The sequence below is a fragment of the Centroberyx gerrardi genome, chromosome 18, assembly GCF_048128805.1.
Source record: "Centroberyx gerrardi isolate f3 chromosome 18, fCenGer3.hap1.cur.20231027, whole genome shotgun sequence".
NCBI lineage: Eukaryota > Metazoa > Chordata > Actinopteri > Beryciformes > Berycidae > Centroberyx > Centroberyx gerrardi.
The window spans coordinates 21,897,169-21,917,833 of record NC_136014.1 but is presented as its reverse complement, the minus strand read 5'-3'; the positions used below and the strand labels follow the sequence as shown (position 1 = coordinate 21,917,833).

Sequence of the window (20,665 nt, the reverse complement as noted above, 5' to 3'; positions counted from 1 at the left end):
AGTGAGATTATAAATGGGATGATAAAGTGGGATAATAAATTATAGCTTCACTTTTACATCCCTGTAACCATATCTTAACTGCTGATGCTACCATTAGTTTAATATACATGTCTATGGCTAGTGTAGTATGCATTTAATCCTGTGATTTATCCTCATTTCAGAGACTCTTTTCTTTTAAAACAGATGGTGGTGTTTTCTTCATTAATAGTGACTTTGACTGTAATCTATGTGTGTGTGGCATCCGTTAAGGAACACACACAGATACACCAGGCGACAACAGTCTGTTGGGTAACTGATAATGTTTTTTCATTTCACATTCACCTGCTGACAAATGTGACAGCAAAACATTGTCCTGCCAGCTCGCTGTTGTTTCCTATCTTGGCGTCTGCTCTATCTTTGGCTCTGGCCTTATCACAGGGCTAAAGAGAGAGAGAGAGAGAGATTTACGACTTGGGGAGTGAGAGAGAGAGAGTGAATGAGTGGTTGACAAAAGCGTGATGGAACAAGGGCGGGGACGGGGAGAGAACGTGTGAACGAGTATATTGCACAGGACAAAGTCGGACAGAGGTGACCATTTCGACCTTGCCTGCCTTTACTTCAGCAGTGATCTGTGTGAGATGCACTCTCTCTGCTGGGCCACATGGGGGTGTATATATATATAGATACACACATACTCTATATATATATAGCAGGGGCTGAGGTAGCATGTTAGACAGCTGATAGCCACTTCAAAGTCAGACCTCAGCAAATGTATAAATATACCACTTCACTGGACAGACAGACCAGTAGAATGACTAGCTTGCTGGCTGGCTGGGTGGCTGACAATGGCATTATTCAGCGTCCTACTGTTCCCCTCATTGATCCCAACGCCCCCGGCTATCCCACTATGCACCACTCTCCCCCGGTTCTCCTGAATGTGCACGGATGTTTCACATGTGACCTAGAATATGTAGTTGTTGATACATCGGTTCAGCTGAGGCTTCTGACCCGGAGCACCAGCCTCTTGTCATCCTCTGACACAGCTGACCATGGCAGTCTGACTCTGCTGTTAACTGGTTTTCATCTTATTAGTCTTTACAGAAAATGTAAATGTCCACTGGTGAAAATGATTAATCCGTTTTCTTGATTACATGTGGGGTGCCTCAGGGGTCCGCTCTTGGACCTATATTGTTCTCACTCTGTATGCTACACTCGGCTCACATAATACATCAATTAAATACTTCTTTCATTGTTATGCCGATGACACACATTGTCATCTTTCTGTTAAGTGTAATGATTTCAGAAGATTAGCTATTTAGCTATTTAAATGACTGCCTTCTGGCTCTTAATGATTGGATGTCTCTTAATTTCCTACAGTTGAACTCTGACAAAACTGAAGTACTTGTTGTCAGCCCTAATTCCAAATACTAATTAATCATTTCTACTACTAGTAGTTACTAATTTCCTCCTTCAAGTCCCAACTAAGCTGCACACTAGGGCAACCCTGAAAGGTTCCTTGAAGAACCCTCCGTTTATAAGGGGAGGAACCCTTTTCAAAGAACTGGTTAGGGATGCTTTTAGTGAGGAACCTTAAGTTGAATTTATGGTACATTTGGATTTTAGGAGAAGCACTGATGCCGCTGATGAATCCCTACTTTTTAGAGCATACAGATCTATGAAATAGTAGGAGATTGCCCTCAGGATGGACCCCAGTCAGTCAGCCATAAACATGTGTTTAATTCAGACAAAACAGATTTTGAAAGACCCCTATTTTCCTAAATCAGTGGCGGAGGTAAGCACAGGCTCAACATGCTAGACCAGGACCTACATGTCTAAATATCCATACATAATAGTTCTGTGATTTGCACTGAGGGGATTTCATATTCTACATATTTGTAGGTCTGGGTAAATAAATCCTCCTGAATTAGGTCATTAGACTTTTGCTAATGCTTTTAAAAGCTGCAGCCCAGACGTATGTGAAGTAAACCACACTGTATATCACACAAACCTTTCTCTTGTTTTGAAAGTATACTGAAACCAAAGCATTTGCTCCCGGTGTCTCTCGTGTCTACATACAGTGGCAGAAGTTTTACCAGCCCGCTAAGCAGTGGTTAATACTGTCCCCATTCAGTTTTCCTCGCTGACCAGGCTGGGTGCCGGTGACTTTGCAAAACATCTGTGAAAAATAGGAAGCTGTGGCAGTGTGTTGGCATGTAGGTTAATGGCTGCTGAGCCTCACATGAGGATAGGATACTAATGCCCGCTGTGAGGCTTATTTCACAAGACAAATCTGGACAGTAAAATGCACTTTTTATTTCATGATTTTCCAGGTTTGGTGGCTCTTTGAATTGATTTCCCGCACCCAAATATATCCATGATCACTTTCTCTACCAAGGTTTAGCAGTCGCAAGCAATTTGAATCTGAATGATGGCCCCAATCTGAATCTTTTCAGTGAACTCAAAGTAAATACTTGTATGACACAAAAAAATTTAACTTTATTGTCTAAATGTTTTTCTGTGAAATAAGTCACTCTGGATAAGATTATAAGCTAATGCCTGGAATGTAAAAATGAAACCATGGAATTTCTTCCTTTAAATAAGATTTAAATAAGATTTTTACTGTCCCGTAGCACAAAATGACCATAACATATCTGCAGGAGGTAGGGTAGGAGATAGGGTTGTTGATCACTACCAATGACTCAACAATTGCCGCTCCAGGTGCAGAGATTTCTGGCTTTCAAAACTCGCTTTCCAGCTTGTTCTCTGTTTTGGAACAAAAAGTTCCTGCCCTTTGGCGTTCTCCCCCCACCTGCTCACGTTTAGATGCTCACGACTTACTCACGTGTTATGAGCTGTTGGAACATCTCCATCTGATACTGTGACTTTATTATTTATGTCATTTACTCGCTAATGTAGGCTGTGCCAGAGACCTGTTGATGTTGTTTGATGTTGATGTTGTTTCATTTCTTGGTCGCTGATAGATGTCGATAGACGTTGTAGATTACTTAATGCCCCCTTAATCAGGTTAAAGTGTGAGTTTTGTCCATAGCATTGCATAGAATCATAATTACCATATGAACAATTTTTGAAATAGAGTTTTCATTTCAATTTTTTATTCATATATTTCCTATAATTCTTATATTCATCTATATTGTACCTTATTTTATCCTGTACTATTGTAATGTGCTTTGGCAACACTCAATACAACTTGATTCCTGCCAATAAAGCTTTTACTGAATCTGAATCTAATAATAATGGAAGAATCACAGGTCCGCACTTATATATACATATGTGTATATATATATATGTGTGTGTGTGTGTGTGTGTGTGTATGTATATACGTATATACAGTATATATATATATATATGTGTGTTGTCAACAAGTGTGAATTAAATATGAGTTAAACTAATATATATAAATGCGGATTATCCTTCTATTGACATAACTGGTCTATGCACCACGGACTATATTGGAGTAATGTGCGTGGTATTGCATTAATCTATCATTAATAATCCATATAAAGAAATGATCCAACCGCACACTGTGAGGCTTTTCTGACCATGTAATAACATCTTTATTTTTCTTATAGCATTTGCAAATAGGCTTATAAAAGCGCTTTGTTGCTTCCTCAGGTTCACTAAAGACGTTGTTCGCTCCTTTTATAAGCTGATTTGCAAATGCTATAAGAAAAATAAAGATGTGATTACATGGTCAGAAAAGCCTCACAGTGTGCGGTTGGATAATTTCTTTATATGGATTATTAATATTTAATTATTCCTGCGACCAACCAGCACCTCATTATAAGTGCCTGTGTCTTGACTGCTTCCACTACTTGACTATCTGTCAATAATAATAATGGAATTGCATCAGTGACGTGCTCACCACTATACTTCCTCTCCATCCTTCCCCTCTCTCTCTCTCTCTCTCTCGCTTCAGCACTCCAGCTCCCGCCTTGGTTACCAAAGCAACGTCCAAGGTTCCACTCAGCCCCAGACCACCATGGGATACTCGTCGTCGTCCCAGCAGAGCTCCCAGTACTCCCACCAGACCCACCGCTACTGAGGCTCCTGCTCCCTCCTTACCAGCAGAGGAGCCAGCTCCTCCTCCTCCTCCTCCTCCTCCTCCTCCTCCTCCTCCTCCTCCTCCTCAACCAACCCTGAACCTCAGCAGAAGCCGCCGTAAACCCTCAGCTCCGGCCCAGATCCTGACCGGATGTCTCTCTCCGTGCGTCGGATCATTCCAGCTCCACCATCCACCTTCTCAACCTCCCCCCTCCCCCCCCCAAAACTTCACCTTTGACCTGGACCTCTGACCCTACAGCCTTCCCCAGGGGCACTGCAATATGAAGGCAAACTCAAACATAGGAACCAAAAGAAAAAAAACAAAACAAAAAAAAACACGCTCTGCCTCTGCCTCCCCGGGGGTAGCGAGACATTTTTAAAAAGGATGTATGATAGATTTGAAGAAGGAAGAAGGTCAGGCGCGAAACTCGTCACACACAAAGACTCCGAACCATGGCACTTACAAATACCCGTTCTTCAAGAGGAAGAACTGCAGCTGTGTTCATATATGTACATTATATAGCACCTTTTTCTATTTGATTTTTTTTTTCTCGCTTGTTTGCTAGAGTTTTCAAGTTTACCTTGATAGTTGATGTCATTGTAAATATTGTTAAATATTGAAGCGATCGGATGAAACACAGGAGGAAAGCCCTTTACTGTCATCTCTAGCGTTCGTTGTACTATTACCTTGGATAATCAAAACAAATGGGGAAAAAAAAAGTTTGAGCTAACCCTGTCCTTTTAAGAAAAAAGAGAGAACTTGTACTCTCGCCCATAGGTTCAATGTTTGTACCCAGAAAAAAACAAGAATCAGCTCTTTAGCTGATGCAATTGCAGGGAAATACTAAATGCGCAATTTATCATCTTCTTATTATAGGGTTTCTATATTTAGACCTCTGTTTGTCTAGATTTGAATTTGGAAATTAAGAAAAAGTAGTTGTCTTTCTACAGTCTAAGTTCTATATATTCTACTTCACTCCAGTACCTTCAGACCTAAAACATTTTGACCGCCGAGCTCTTCAGTGAACGTGGGTAAAGACACGCAGCGCTCGTTCGCTCTGACAGAGAAACCCCTTTTTCTCACTCGTGGCCAGCAGCTCCTGAGCGCCGACCCTCTCGGTCGCGGCGCTGCTGGCGGACACTTTGGTTTGACGCCCATCCTACCGTGGACCTCCAAGACTTTTAAGGTTACTGAACGTGCGCATAACCATACAGGGCAGCTACCAGAACGACCCCGTATGCTCTTGAGACTGTTACTGCCTGATGTCAGATTTTTTGTTTTATATCATTTTAGTGTTTTGTTGTTCTTACTTTTACCTTGTTGTCCTGTATGCATGAGTGAATGAGTGTGTGTGTGTGTGTGTGTGTGTGTGTGTGTGTGTGTGTGTGTGTGAGTGTGTGTGTGTGTGTGTGTGTGCCTGGGTGGGTCTGTATTTTTTTACGCATGTTTATCCTGCACTGACCGCTGAACTGATCTGCAAAGAGCTGGAACAAATACGGGGTGAGTTTTCTACCCAAACGCCCATCTTCTTCCACTCCACTCCACTCCACTCCTCCCCTCTGGCTGTGCACTGAGTAGAAACCCAGGTAGAGAAGGGAGCAGATTCAGAATGGGATCGGTCCCGAGAAAATGGGTGCGTTCTTTAATCCTTGCCAAGGGAGCCGGGAGCAAGAAGGTTGGCCCGCAAGTTAACATAAACAACAGTGTACATGTGCAGTGAAGGGAATGGCTTTTCACCCGTGCAGCATTTTTGGGTTGTAGTGTCTTTTCTGCAGAGCAAGGGCAGAACATGTTACAATCTTTTCTTTCCTTCCTTTTGTTTTCTTATTGTTTATTTCACATGTTTTGGTTTGGCTTTTGAATGAATGAGTGAATTTATTTTCCCACTCCAGTTATAGAGGACATCTTCGAGCACAAATCTATATCTGGTGTTTTTGCGTGGGTAGCTTCCCCTTTTTCGATTCACACGGTTCGCCCCACCCTCACTGGTCCCGCTCCGTCACGTGACGGGCCGTCGTCCAGGTTGTATTAAAGAACGCACCCAACGACTCGACTGTAACTGTACTGCGTGTGCTCCGATACAGACGTGGACACGGGATAGAAAAAAAACAAAACAAAACAAGAGAGCCGCCCCTGCTAGATCTGTTACCTGCAGAGGGATTAGGAAATACTGACACCGTGTGGCTGGAAAGAGAACTGGACCTCTGTTCTTGATGAAATGTGTAATTATACAAGAATATTATTGCAAGGAATGAGTCAGTTGTCACTAAGACATTCGAGACATGGGCATATGTTTCTGTAAAACTGCTTTTGTGCTGTCCAGAAGTCCAGTCATGTTTCACTAGTGTAACACTGACGCTGTCCCGGTTGAAAATGGCCACTTGCTTTGCTCTCTCTAAGAGAATATTGACTATTATTTGTATTTCACCGCTGAAAGTATATCCTTTGTGCTTCATGCATTGATACCAAGATGCAGTTCAATATTGTGATACACAGGTAGATAACTCTTCCTGCAAAATCTCTCCAGTGTGATCTGTTGTTCCAAACTGGATCTTTCTTTGCAGCAGGATGCCGAGTTACAGTTGGTGTTAAAACACGTGTTAAGTCAGCATCAGGCCCTGCTCAAGGGTTTGGGTCACTTCCATCCAAATTGTGTCGATTCTGCAAAGGGTCACACATTTTTCATTTTCAATTCAATTTTTAAAGTAAAAAAGGTTAAACAAACAGGTATTTTTTGGGGGGATTTATACAAAATATAGGTGGGGAGGTCGTGCTTTTCAGGATTTATGTCACATCTTGAATTGTCCAAATGCAAATGGATTCGAGCCCCATGTGCTGCATGAATGAAGACTCCATGTTCCTCTGTGATTCTCTGGTCTTGATAGGAAGAGTTTCATTCCAAAATGAGATAGCCTCCATTTGAAAAAAAAACAAAAAAAGCAAAATGATTGATTGCACAAAATGAAAACAATTTATGGTACTTTTTTAAAGGAGATTAGGTAACTGAAGTGCTTAGCTGACAAAATGCTAACACTTTTACAGACTGGATCTTCTGTATTTTACACGTATTTAATGATGAACTTCAGGTAATGAATTTTCTCCCAAAATGGATATGCATAGCATTTTGGAAATGAACTCTTCATATATTGTTTAAGTTCCTGTTTTCTACTCTTCTGACAGTCTGGCAGACAGATCCAGGGGGAAACAACAGCCTTTTCAGAACAGTCATATTTGATGGGGATCAAAACCAGCAGCTATTCATCAAAGGTTTTCCTCCTCCCTTTGTTATGTGTACTATGTATTTGAAGACTAATTAAGTAGCAATGAGGATACGTAAGACACTTGTTGTAAATTTTCTCTCCACACAAGCGAGGTGTCAAAAAGTATTATTCAGCGCGAGGCTCCAACAGGAACCGGTGGGGCAAATTACTGTCAAAAACAACTCCTATGCAAAAAAAAAAATCACAGACAAAAGCTTTCTCCTGCGCAGTGCTTAGGTTTTACTACGAGAGCATGCAGTTCACAGGTTTCTTATGGTTTCGATCGGGATATATATCCATTCCTTCTGTAATATTGAACACAGTAGTTGAAGACGGCGCTCACTTAAGTCCTTTCTTTCTCTCACAGCATTTTAAAATGTACTCTAAATGAAATATTGTAAAGAAATGCATATATATGGATAGTATACAATCATATTTATTATTTCCATACATATATGAATAATACCCATTTTTTTGGAACTTTCCTCTGCCTTAACTATAGTAGCTATAGAAAGGGACCTCTGTCGAACAAACCAGGCATCACTAGACCGTATTTCTTGCTATTTCAGAGTTATTGCCTCTCTATACTCACATGAAATCATATCTAGTTACTGAATGTGTTGCACATCATGCTATCTTGTTGCCGATGTACAGTAGAATGAAGGTGACACCTTTGGCACTGATGCCCCTCCGCTCGCTTTGTGGGATCGCTAAAAAAAAAAAAAACCCACAGCAGCTTTTTCCTGGTTTGTTTCACGTCGTTAGTCTCAAATCTTCCACAGCTTCACTGTTTTGAACAGGAATGAAATAATCCACGTTTTACTTTGTGTGGATGGTGCCTTTTTTTTTAGTCTTAGCATTCGTCTTCTAAAGATGTCATGGGAATTTGTTCAGGATTTTATATTTTATTACTGTCATGGCTCTTTTGGTCTATTTCCTGTGTGTGTGTTTTTTTTCTCCCCATGACTATGTAGCGTTTTGTTTATTTACACAAATGTGGAAGCTAGCAGCTGAATATCTTTTTTTTTTTTTTTTTTTTTTTTAAAGTTCAATGTGTCACACCTCTAAAGACTGCAAACAATTATGATGGAGGATTGCCTATCATTTTCTCTTCTAATAGATATTGTCCTTACACATTATTGAAGCGCGGTTAAGTATGTTTTGAAATGCTGTACATAAGAACACATTTTAAGAATTTCTCATTGAAATATTGATACAGTAATTGTCTTTTAATGCACTGTTGTTGCTCAAATATTTAGTGGTAAATAAAAAAAAAAGAAGTATTTAATGTTTTTCTAATGTCTCGTTCAGACACTAAAGTTACGGCAGTTGGATGAAAGTTATAAGCCAGACGACGCTCCTCTGTGTGTGTAGATACTGACAGACACACATTAGTACACGCCTATGACACCTAGTGCACCTCTAGGCCGCTCTCTTCTCACATCTCCTCCTTTTTGATAGTGTTGCATGTGCCTGTCTTTTCCAATGGAGAACGTAAGCACTTAACCGTCAGCCTCTCGACAGTTTGTACAGAAAGACAAACGCCCCGTCTGCAAATCTGCACTTTCTGTGATGCCTGTTCAGATACGAAACCTTGTTGTGGCTCGTGTCACGAAACAATGCTTACACTAACTCTCTTTACCCATCAGAGCGTCTTTGAGAAGCGGTTCCCTATTTTTAAAGGACATTTTAATTCGGTAGTGTGGCTCTGCCAGGCGAGAAAAGGACAAAAGTGGCAACTGTTTGCTGTTGTTATTCTGCTGAAATCCCACAATTCCCCCGAGGCTCTCAGTGTTTTTGCATCACCAGAATGCTTTGCAGGTCGGGGTGTCTGTCGACTCTTCTACATTCTCTCTGTATTACGTGTGTATGTGCGTGCACACGAGTTTGAAATATACATATGGCCTAAATGTATTGTCTTTCCATAGCATTTATAGATAAGGCAGCAATAGCTCAGTGCAGGAAATAAAAAAAAAAAAAATAAAAAAAAAAGAAAACATTTATTTAGCTGCTTTTAGCAAACATGTCCAAATTTCACTGTACAAATGACTGTTAAATGAGAAAAAAAGTCATGTATATTTATTTTATATCCTCTATTGTAATAAAAATCTCTTTTGTCTCAATCACTTTCATTTGCACAGAAGTTGTTATGAGCCCCTGTGCTCAGTTGATCTGCATGCTGCATTTGATCTACACTGCAGCCGGTGGGAGTGTTGCTCTTTCTGTTTGCCACTTGATGTCACCCAAGGGTGTCTGTTTAATGTACTGCTGCACTGTGAGTCCTTTCAGCATAGTCCTGTGGAGAAACAGACTTATTAGAACATTTCAAAAACAAGCAAGGTATATTTTTTTCAAGATTATTTTTAAAGTTGACTCCTGTTTACTTCGATGCATGCAGATAAGAGTGACAGAAAAGACTTGCATGTGACAAAGATCAGGAGCCAGATTCAAACTCTCAAAACAACATCACCAACTCACAGTAGGTGGCACTGATGCGGCAAAACTCCTCATAAATTTTCAGTCAGATTTCTGGAGAACTGAACACCACATCTATCAGAAAGCGAACTTGTTCCCCTAGCTGTCGGCGTCATACGGTTACACACACACATTAGCACAGACCCTCGAAACATGAAGCACCTCTACGCCTCCCGTTTCTCACGTTTCCTCCTTCAGTAGAGTCGCATCATGTGCCCGTCTTATCCCAATGGATGACTTGACTGCATTCAAGATCGCTTTATGGGGCCAAGTAGCTTGACAAGTGGGACCAGTGCGGGCAAGCTGAGAGTTGGCATGGACCTCGTACAGTTCTGGCAGAAGCTCGCTGGGTGAGCGTCTCGGCCTGCGGTGTTACTGCTACCACTTAGGGGGGAAATTTATGAGTTGGAGAGAGCTCAGCAGAATGTATTAACACAGATGTGATCCCATTTCCACCCCGTCGCCAGGTGCTCCTGCCCGGGTCAGCTAGGAACACACACACACACACACACCCCATGCATACACACACTCACACACACACCCCACAAGACAACCAGACAAGTCATTGCCTGGTTTCAAAATTCCATTGATTGACGTCAAAGCGTGCAACCAGCATGCTTCCTTGGATTGTACTTGCGAGAGCATTCATCCTCTAACACAAACTCAAACCTTAACCCTTACCCCAGTTCTTTTTTTTTTTTGCCATTTTTGGAAGACATGAAGACACGATTGAAGACATGCGACAAAGGTCCTAGGCTGGATTTGAACCCAGGACATCACAGGTACATGGTATGCACCTTAGCCTGCTGAGCCACCAGAATGCACCGCCGTAATTTACATTCCAAGAGTCCAAAAATTCCCCCTTCTCTCCTCCACTTCCTCCTTGTTTTCTCTGTAATTCAGACACTGATGTCGATGCCAATATGTTGCCTGTTTTACTAGTAGTGTAGGAGATGAGATAAGCTGCTGAGAAAAAAAGTCCTGAGGTTTCCTCTCGTGGGTAAATAAAGGATAAATATACACACGGAGGAGTGCATCAGTCTAATTAGAAATAAATAACATGCCATTTGTTGGATGCTTCATCCTTAGCACCTTTCAGTACCATTAGTGCCTTCATTTGGCAGTGGGCTGACATGCATCACTGGATACATGCATGGGTCGCATTTGACCCACAAATCCATCATATAATGCTCCAGCCAGAGGCGTGCATGGGGATAACAGAATAGAACAGGGCTGCAACTAACAATTGTTTTCATTATCGATTAATCCATCGATGATTTTTTCAATTAATCGATTAATCATTTAGTCTATAAAAATGTCAAAAAATAATGACAAATGCCCATCACAAGTTACCAGAGCCCAAAGTGATTCTTAAAATTGCTTACTTAGTCTGACCCGCAGCCAAAAAAAACCCCAAAGTATTCATTTTATAATGATATGAAACAAAGAAAAGCAGCAAATCTTAGCATTTGTAAAGCTGAAACCAGCAAATGTTTGATATTTTTACTTGATAAATGACTACAACAATTCAAAACAACTCAGAACTATAATCGATTAATTTACTGTTGATTGACTAATCGATTAATCAACCAATCGTTTCAGCACTAGACCAGACCAGTACCTGTGTTCTCAGTCCCAATGGAGTGACATGTTACAGCCAAGTAGGGTGTAGTACTCGAGTCTGGTCCTGGTCTTGAGTCAGGTCTCACAAAAACGCATCTGATGTCTTGGACTTTCCTGCCTATCTAATTCTAATTTTATTGATGTTTGGCTTATTTTCTCCCCAGCACTGCAAACAGTTTAAGGGATTTCAACCTGTGTATGTAATGGTCTTCAAACGTCTATGCACTGATTAATTGGATGTTGGATATTAAAGGCTTTAGTACAGAGCTCCTGCAGACAGATATACATCTCTGTTGATCCTGAACAAACTCCTTAATCATTGTTTTTGCATTTGGGAAGACATGTAGACAAATTATTTCCTTGCTCTGCGGCCTTGCTTTCCTTGCTTCTGACTCTCACTCTTGACCAACCCAGCGTGGGATGCCAGGTCGACCGTCTGCTCTTCACTCCTCCTCAGACACAGTTGTGTGGTGGAGAGAGTTTCACCAGCCCTATTAGGGTTAGAAACTACAGAATTAGAATGGGTAGAGAGGGCATTCCTGTTCAAATCTACACTCATAAAGGAATAGTTCAGGCCAAAATGAAAATTCAGTCAATATCTACTCACCCCCCATGTCAAAAGTCCATTAAAGTTCATAGGACCACCAAACACCATCTTTTTACAGCAAAAAAAAAAGAATAAAATGTCCGTCAAATTTCTCCAAACAGCTCCTGCAGCATAATCCAAGTGTTTTGTAGCCAAACGATTGCACTGTGAGTCCAAAAGTCCAATATGTATCTCATTATGTCTTATATTTTCCTATATTCCTATAACAATGCTCTGGTCACATGTTCACTCGACATTAACTTGCACAGTCTTCTGTTCAGACCAGAGCGATGTCAGTGCAACTGTTTGACTACAGAACACTTGGAATTTGCTACATGAACTGTTAAGAGAAATTTGACATTTTATGCTTTTTCTGTAGCGTGTAGACGGTCCTGTTTACTTCAATAGTTTTGGAGAAGGCTGAGATAGAACTATGGGGGTGAGTACATAATGACTGAATTTTCGTTTTAGGGTGAACTATTCCTTTACGGGGTCATTTGGCTTTCCACTGAGGCGTTTGATGTTATGGAAATAAACATTGTTGAGAAAGTTTGTGAGTTTACCCTACAGAGGACGATGTTGCCATGGCAAAGTCATCATTTCATCAAACACTGCAGCGGCAGTTGTGCTGAGTATTAAAACTTTCTCATGCCCGATCCACATCCTCCTTTTCAGTGACTTTATCAAAGCTCTGCGTCGGCCATCTTGGGTTCGCCAAGAGCGATGACTGAGCTAGAGCAGGAGTTGTCCTTTCTATCCGTTGTAATTCTAGTGGGAAAGCGCTGGGCTGATCCACTGAGTGTCAGTTTGACCTTAAGAGTAGGAGATCGGTGTCTGGAGTTCAGCCATCACACCACTCACTCCCAAAGGTTTCACAGGCGGCTTTGAGAGAAGCCTCCAGCCACAGTTTTATGCTTACACTCCACAGACCTTGATATTTCTATTGCCTCTGAGCAATAAAAACTGTTCAAAACAGGCCTAGTCTTTGTTTATATCATTATTTATTACCTGCTATTAAGAAGAATTCAAGAATTTGTTGTGTTTTTTGCAGAATTTCATATACCCAATAGCTTATTTTGTTCAAATATACCATCAATAAAGAGATTTCAATATCTTTTCTCAGTCTTTAAAAGTTTTCATGAAGCAGATACAGTTGCTCATTCTCTCCGCAGGCTACATATCATCGCTGTCGGGTGAAAACCTTGTATCTCCAAAATGTCAGCTTTCCTACAACTGAGAAAAACAGCATTAATTGCTTGATTACCGTGCATTTTTCAGTTTATCCAATGGGTTTTGTTGGGGTTTCATGAACACAAGAATTGTCTCAACTCATAATGGACCGTGAAATCCTGCAACTGAAGTCAAAACATGACTGAGTTATGAGGTTTTCACCTGTTAACAACAATATGTATTTTGTACCTCAGTAAACTCACATAGTTGTATTATCATATGTCACTCATGAGTAAGTTGCAGAGGTATTCATTTCTTAGTGAGAATAGAATGACAATAGGAAAACTTTCTTAAGGCCGCTCCCCACCGAAACTCTCTGTTCTCCCTGTACTTACAGCACTATGTCCAGCTTGTTAGTGCAGGAGCGGCCATTTACCTGCTACAAATGGCCAGCGGACAAGCACATAAGTTGGAATAATGACTGCAGACCCACTGCAGAGCTAAATCCAAACTGCTGACCCATGACAAGCTGTCCTCAGACCGTGAGAAAAGGGCCTCTTTCCATGCCAAGAATGTGGGTGGCCGGCCTTGTTTCTCAAGAAGCCTATCTGAGGAGTGCGGCCAGTTGCACCGCCAACAATGCAACAGCGTTTTTTTTTTTTGTGTTATGTCTGACTTCTATCAGGCTGCTGTTATGTGCACGTCGCACTTTTTTGTTGCTTCAAACCGAGGTGTCACTCTTGTAATCTACGCCTTAGTACAGCGTGTGCAGAGGGAGATGGATCTGGTAGTGTGTGTGTGTGTGTTGGGGGTAGGGGTGACTGTAATTCCAAAGCACACATAGTCCACTTCCATCCAGCACTTGTTAGGCGGCTTGTGGAATGAGACCAAAACTGGAAGAAAGGCGAAATAAAATACCGCCGCATTCTACACGAGGTTAAGTCATTGGAAATTCTTGGGAATGTTTGATTTCCCCCTTTTCTTTTCTTTTTTCTTTTTTTTTGCTGATTCACTGCCCCACCACATCACCCGCCCACCCCTGCCCCCACCCCCCGTCACCACCACAATGTGTATAAGGCATTGTTAAATGTAATGAATACTGTGTGAGAGGACTGGTCAGAGAGGATAAGAGGCTGCACTGTGCTGTCAGTTTGCTCTCTGCGTTGAAGGGGATTTCTGCTCCCCGGGCTTCAAACCCAGAGTCAAGGGGTCACGGTCTGTGCAAGATAGCAGGGGTCACAATGTGTGTGTGTGTGTGTGTGTGTGTGTGTGTGTGTGTACGAACGAGCGAGTGACTGTGTGTGAGTCACTGCATTACGCAGACACACGAGACGCCATATGTTTCCACCCAGTTCACTGAAGAACAAATGCGCCGTCCTTTTTCATGAGGGTTCCCACAAGCGTCTGTTTTCTCACTCACCCCATGTGTGGGTTAATGCTGCAGAAGAAGAAGCAGGAGACTTGGTCCACATCAATTATGTTGTAAAAAAAAAAAAAAACATTAAATGGGACACCTGTTTATGGTGTCCGCACAGAAGAAGAAAAAAAAAAACTTAAGTGTCTAATTTAAAAGCGGGTGCAGGCTAAAGGGAACGGCACTGGAGCAGCATGCAAGTAGAAAGTGGAGGGTTCACCCTGAAGGACCTGTGTGTGTTTCTCTGCATGTGTGTGTTTCTGTGTGTGTGTGTGCGTGCGTGCTTGTTTCCTCAGGAATGATGATTTCTTGGTGGAGAGAAAATGCCTTTGAAACAGCACTGTGACCATGTGATTGTGAAACTCTCGACTGAAACCAGCACTAATGAAATCCCTCAACTCCTCCAGGAGTTGCACTGCCAGGCCTCATCACCCGGCCCGAGGCAGAGCGAAATATCAAAACATAATATTTTTCATATTTGTTATGGTATAAAAATGTTTGACTATCTGTTTTTCCAATACAAATTACACTATTATGTGACGTCTTTTGATGGTTTCCTCTGGTAATGAAATCGCCATGGTGGGGCTTTCATTCAAAACGATCCCATTCACATGCAATTTCCATTGAAAATTCTTTGTAAAGCTTCTGCAATGTGCTTTTTGACGGATACAAAAAAATAGAACAATGATGACGATGGCATTGTAAAAACACAGACTTTTGTATGGATCCACACCAGTGTACTTGTGAACCCTGCCTAAGTGGTAGAGGAGAGTGTGTTTACGATCCTCCGGTGAGGGAGTGCAGCTTGTTTGGTCTTCACTTGCCAAATTTTGCCGCTCAACTTTTGGCTTTGGTGATGCACAGTGTGTTAGCTCTGTTCTGAAGGTGTGGGTGAAGCTCATACAGTGTTGACTCGTCCCTGCCTCTTGACGATGACAGGCTGTTTGTTGATGGGCCAGAGTGACTCCTAATGAATGAGCCATTTCAACCCCATTAACCTCCTCCTCAACACTTTTTCACTGCCGATACCGACTCAGAGCACTAGCCTAAAAAGTGAAGTGTTGGCCGGCAGAAAGCACCGATCAAATCCATAATGTTTACTAAGCATTATCGACTTGGACCATTAGTTTTGGGTCAGTGAACAAAAGAAAATGAGCGTTAGAGACAGCACACTATGTTTACCAACCAAAGGATACCAAAGGGATGAGAGAGGTAAAAGATCTAATGTTGGTGAGACAAACTCTCTCTGGATGGAGTGTGTATTTCACTTGTAAGTTTTGATTCGTCACCTTCTGTGGGCAGAGTCCAAGTCCAAGTGTCACCAGAATTTTGTTTGTGCAAATCTATAGGGTTGCATTTTAGTGTTATTCTCCTCTGCAGCCCCACTTTGTGATTTAGGCTGATATAACGTGTATATTTGCATAAAAATCATTTAAATCTAGCCTTGCCTAGTGCAGCTTTAAGGCATAATTAAGGTGATAATGTGCTGATCCAGGTGGGGAATTCACCTTTCCATTTCCCCATTCCAAGCAGCCTTTCAACTGGAGGTTCAAGATCCAGTGTCGGCAAACATCCTCCTTGCTGAAGTGTCCATGAGCAAAACACTCAACCCCTGCCAGCTCCAGGGGTGTTGGTCTGCAGCTGACCCTGACCTCTGACCTCTCTGTGGAGCTGGGCGAGAGAGAAAAGAGAATTTCCCTATGAAGTATTACATTATTATCATTACAACATTTGATATGCAAGAGGCAGACCAAAACAGACAACCGCCCACCTTGTTCTTTCCCCACTTCTCTTGCATAGTTTCCATTCCAATAACCTTAAGATTGCCTCTGACTTTTTCCTTTTGCTTGCATCTTCTGCAGCAGGCAGTCAGCTCATTTTGCAATCACACTTCCTCCCCAACACAACTTTTGGAAAAAAAAAAAAGAAAAAAAAAAAAAAAAAGAGAGAAAAAGTGTTCCTCTCGCGATAGCAGCTCGCTTATGCAGCCGCCATATTCTGTGACAGTATTTTGATTCGTATCTGCTGGAAGTGAGGAAAAAGAAAGAGAAAAGTAAGGGCTGTCGAGGGGGGGCCGAAGAAGAGGAGCTGTCAAAAAGGTATTCCCGAGTCTCTCTCCGACAGCAGGGGGGTTGAGGCGCAGTATCCCTCCCCTATTTCGAGGACAGAGAAGGCCCAGGCCTCGGTGCTGTTGAATCTCCGTCTCCCTGGTAGTAGTTGGACCCCTCTCGGCTTCTCTTCTTTCAGCACCGCGGCCCTCTGGAGGTCCGGCGGCGGTCTCGGGTGTTGAAGGTGGCCCGGGGAGCGGCGGCGGAGACGGTAGGCTTTTGCCAATGCTTAGCTAGCAACAGGGGGCTCCGGGATTAACTTTTTAATAACTTTTTAATGAGAAACTCGTCACCGCCGTGTGCGATAAACGCTTGTATGTTCTTACTCCGGACTCTCTCTCTGAAAGAAAATGGAGAGAAAAAACTTTTCAGGTGTGGAAAAAGTTTTGTCTCCAGCAAGCAGCTAAGTGTTTGCAGGCTGTTCCCGTCTCGGCCGAGTTACTAATCACCGTGTACGTTTAAAAACAGATTTGTTAACCCCTTCGTTAAGTCTTCATTAATAGATTTGTGTGTGTTAATAGGTGTTATGAGTCTTTTATTTTAGCATGACGTAGGCTACATGTTTTGTAGCCCATGTTAGGCTACATTTTCCATTGGGCTCTCCGTTAAAACGTCGTAAGACAGTAGTCGTGGATGGAAACGTTAAATCATAAAATTGTAGCTACACTCAACCTCATAAACCAAGTGTTTTGTCTCCAAAAAGCCTCAAAGTGAACTTATTACATCCTGATAAGTTGTTTCCCCCGTTGCTACACTATCCACATCATTTTGATGGTAACATGGTAACACTTTACGATAAGTAACCTAGCTAGCTAACCATTTTGGTAACGTTACAACTGTTTGTCTCCCTCATGCTTGGCATGAATGAATGTGTCATACATGCAGTTAATGCCTTGTTATAGTCTCTACTATAATAGCCTGTCCTTTTCGTAGTAAATTTATGTAAATAGGTCTTCCAAGAGGCCTAAACAGTGACTAGGACCTTTTTAGGGATGTACAACTGCAACCAAGGTAAACTTAACAGACACTATACTGTAGTCTTGATAGTTTGATACAGTTTTATAACCAAGGTGATCTATCAGTCACTTCAGTTGTTAGTTAACCACAAATCACACTTGTCAGATGTTCCTCAAGAAGGTAGCTGGCTTGTGACAGTTGTGATTGAAGTGGATGAAGGTGTGGGTGGGTCCTCCTGTCCAGTATGACAGCTCTGGACACTTTGTTGTTTATTTTCTTGATATGGGCAGAAGTTCAGGCAAGTTTAACCTGGGATGACCTGACCTATCATGATGTTTTTGCTCTGTTTTTATTCATTCTTTTGAAGGCGCCACAGGTGCCAGGATGGGCCGGGGGGCAGAGGTTGCAACATTAGACCTTTTTTTTGTGATTGCGCATTTGTTTTTAAGCCAAGAGTCATATGTTTCCTGTTTATGTTGTGCAATCATCTCAGTTGTCTTGAGGTTTTAAAAGGAACGTGATTGAGTGATTTACAAAATCATGGCTGATTTCGACCTGCTGTTTTGATGTCTGTGGATGCTCTTTGAGATATTTTCCTAACCTTTCCTCTACTTGTTGTGTCTTTTCATACAGCCCAATGCATACGTAATCATGCAAATGGCCACATAATGTAAGAGGAGTGTTATTGTGTTTGGTGATGCTGAATATTTTAATTTCTAAGATACGAATTGGGATTATAAAGCCTTTCAATTCATGGTAGCATTTGGACATGCGTGGTGGTCTAGTTGGCACAGTGAAAGCCCCTCTGGTTTTGTTGAGCCTGTGTTTCTCCATGTTGTATCACTTAAGCTGGTCTTGATATTAACACCAGCCAACAGCCAAATGCTGCTAAATTTTGGTTGTGGCTGGAAAGTCTGTCAACTGTACCAGCCAATTTGGCAGGTAACCAACCTGCGTCCAATTAGTCTTTTTTTATTCTAAAACTACTCTGGCAGCTAAGAAATTGAATTGCCCTTTGAAATCCTGAATCCACTTGCCGCTTTGCCTTGTTGACGTAAAAGTTAAGATTCATGCCCTGATGTAGTTAGAAATCACACAGTCAAAAATACACATTATCTGATAGTGAGGTTTATGTCACAGGCTTCGTATTTTACTTTCTAGTCTGGGCAGACTTTGGTTGACAGGTTTCTCTGCTTGGCCGCTTTGAGAAGGTTGAGTTTATTAACAACTCTAAATAGAGTTCAGAATCACTTCTCTATCGGCCTCTAAACACCTCCAGTCTAAACTGTGTTGTTGTAGCTCGGGTGTAGAGTGTATATCATTCATTAGCAGCTTGTGCCTGTCTTGACTTGCAGTCAACATTGCACTTCCTGACCAATAAGCTGCCATGGCCAACTGTTTATAGGTGCAGACCCCTAACTGAAACCATGTGTGCCTGTAGCTGGGCAAATATGTTGCTAGGAGGCCTTGCTGATTTGCCACTCTTTGGAGACTTGGGGCAATGGTTGCACAGAGCTCATTTGATAAGTGCTAAATCAGATTTTTGGCCAAAATCACGCCCTTGGACAGAATGGCTGGCTGTTAATTTTTCTGTTTGGACGTTCATTAGGAATATGCTAACAGGCTAAATCAACACGGTTTTAAGGGACTGCACAGAGTATAGGCCTAAAATTGGATTGTGTTATCTTGTGATATAAACCAGGTTTCCTTGTTGCTTGTCAACAGAGGTAAAGAATTGGGCCTACTAGCTTCGACCGTTTGGTTTCGTACAATAAACAGGTAGGGCTAAAACTGGTGTTTATGAACTTTTTGCAACAAGGTAAGCTTGTGGCATGTTGTCCTGAGGCCTGTGCCAACACTTAAATCTTCTTTCCTGAAAAACCTGTTTCCAGATTTATCATTTGCAGTTTGCACAACAACTTATCACCAATCAGAGCAGAGGGAGGGTGTGTATGTGTGTGTTTTTCCTCCTTTTCACAAGAGGAAGGATAATTATATGAGTGTGTTGGATGGAGTACAAGTGCTTGTTGTTTGGATCAACAGCGCAGAGTCAATTTAACCTAGGAAACGATATTGGCTTACCTCTCTTGTTCCCCTGTATGTCAGAACAGATTTTCTATAAGAGGCAGCAGACTCCTGATACATGAGTTATGTTCTTTCAGCCAGCTTTCTGCTGCTTGGTGACCTGTCCACATGGGTTTATTATACAGCGTGCGCTTTTTGCACAAGTAACTCTGTTTACAAGTGTTGGCTAAAGACCTAGAATGCCAAATGTGATTCATATAACTGGGAGGGAAGGGAAGGATCCATCACATTATGCCCACTGCTGCAGACTCAGGAAGAGGGCTTGGTGTTTTTAACCCTCCCCCACTCCTGTGTGCGGCTGTCAGGAAGAGAGGCTCTTATTGGAGCCCCCTCCCCCTGTCGAGCTCTCCTGACTTCTCAGCTTCAAATGGAATCCTCCATTACACATGCTGCACTCTCCAGTTCAAGGGTTAAATTGCATGCATTGAGGATGACACTGCAGAGTCGACTATACGCTGCTAGCTGAAGCCTGCACAGTGCGTGCTACTTTTGCGTTGTGCATTACTAGGGTTTGACACTTTCTGCAGCATCTTTCAAACCGTCTAGAGTCAAGTTTCGCATTATGATTTTCACTGTGTACCGTGATTTGTAATTTGCAAATGTACAACAAGGTGTAACTGAGCATGATTAGGCTTTATAAGACTTGTTGAATATGGACATTTCTGATATTCAACTTTAAGTCAGTTCCCACAGTTAGACATTTGTTTTGCAACTACTAGCCAAGCTTTATACACCAAGCTGAAGGGCTGCACTTGAACGCCACTGGAACTACAAGCACGTGAAGATTAGATAACTACTATCAAAACTTAATTGTAAAGATATGGACCGTGGCATAAGATGGTAATCAAATTTCCTAGTGCGCTATGCCGTTTTAGACTACATAATCCATCCATTTAGCTCTGACTGACCAATCTCAAAACATTTGTGCAGCCTCCCCCCGCCTTC

The 20,665-nt window shown here is 42.0% G+C and overlaps 2 protein-coding genes across 7 annotated transcripts in view; both read left to right on the top strand.

Moving 5' to 3' along the window:
* cdk19 (cyclin dependent kinase 19) overlaps positions 1 to 4,131 on the top strand; it is a 45,557-nt gene extending 41,426 nt beyond the window's left edge. The window contains exon 13 of the mRNA XM_071899286.2: positions 3,917 to 4,131. Coding sequence (XP_071755387.1) covers positions 3,917 to 4,042 — 126 coding nt within the window. The 3' untranslated portion in view covers positions 4,043 to 4,131. The remainder of the gene's footprint in view (positions 1 to 3,916) is intronic.
* A 12,437-nt stretch (positions 4,132 to 16,568) lies between these two features.
* tab2 (TGF-beta activated kinase 1 (MAP3K7) binding protein 2) overlaps positions 16,569 to 20,665 on the top strand; it is a 41,447-nt gene continuing 37,350 nt past the window's right edge. For 4 of the 6 annotated variants that reach the window (XM_071899285.2, XM_071899284.2, XM_078290030.1 and 1 more), the window contains exon 1: positions 16,576 to 16,889. The gene's annotated coding sequence lies outside the window, so the exon portion shown is untranslated. Of the gene's footprint in view, positions 16,890 to 20,665 lie in introns of all 6 variants that reach the window. The other 2 variants (XM_078290028.1, XM_078290029.1) reach the window with 2 other exon arrangements.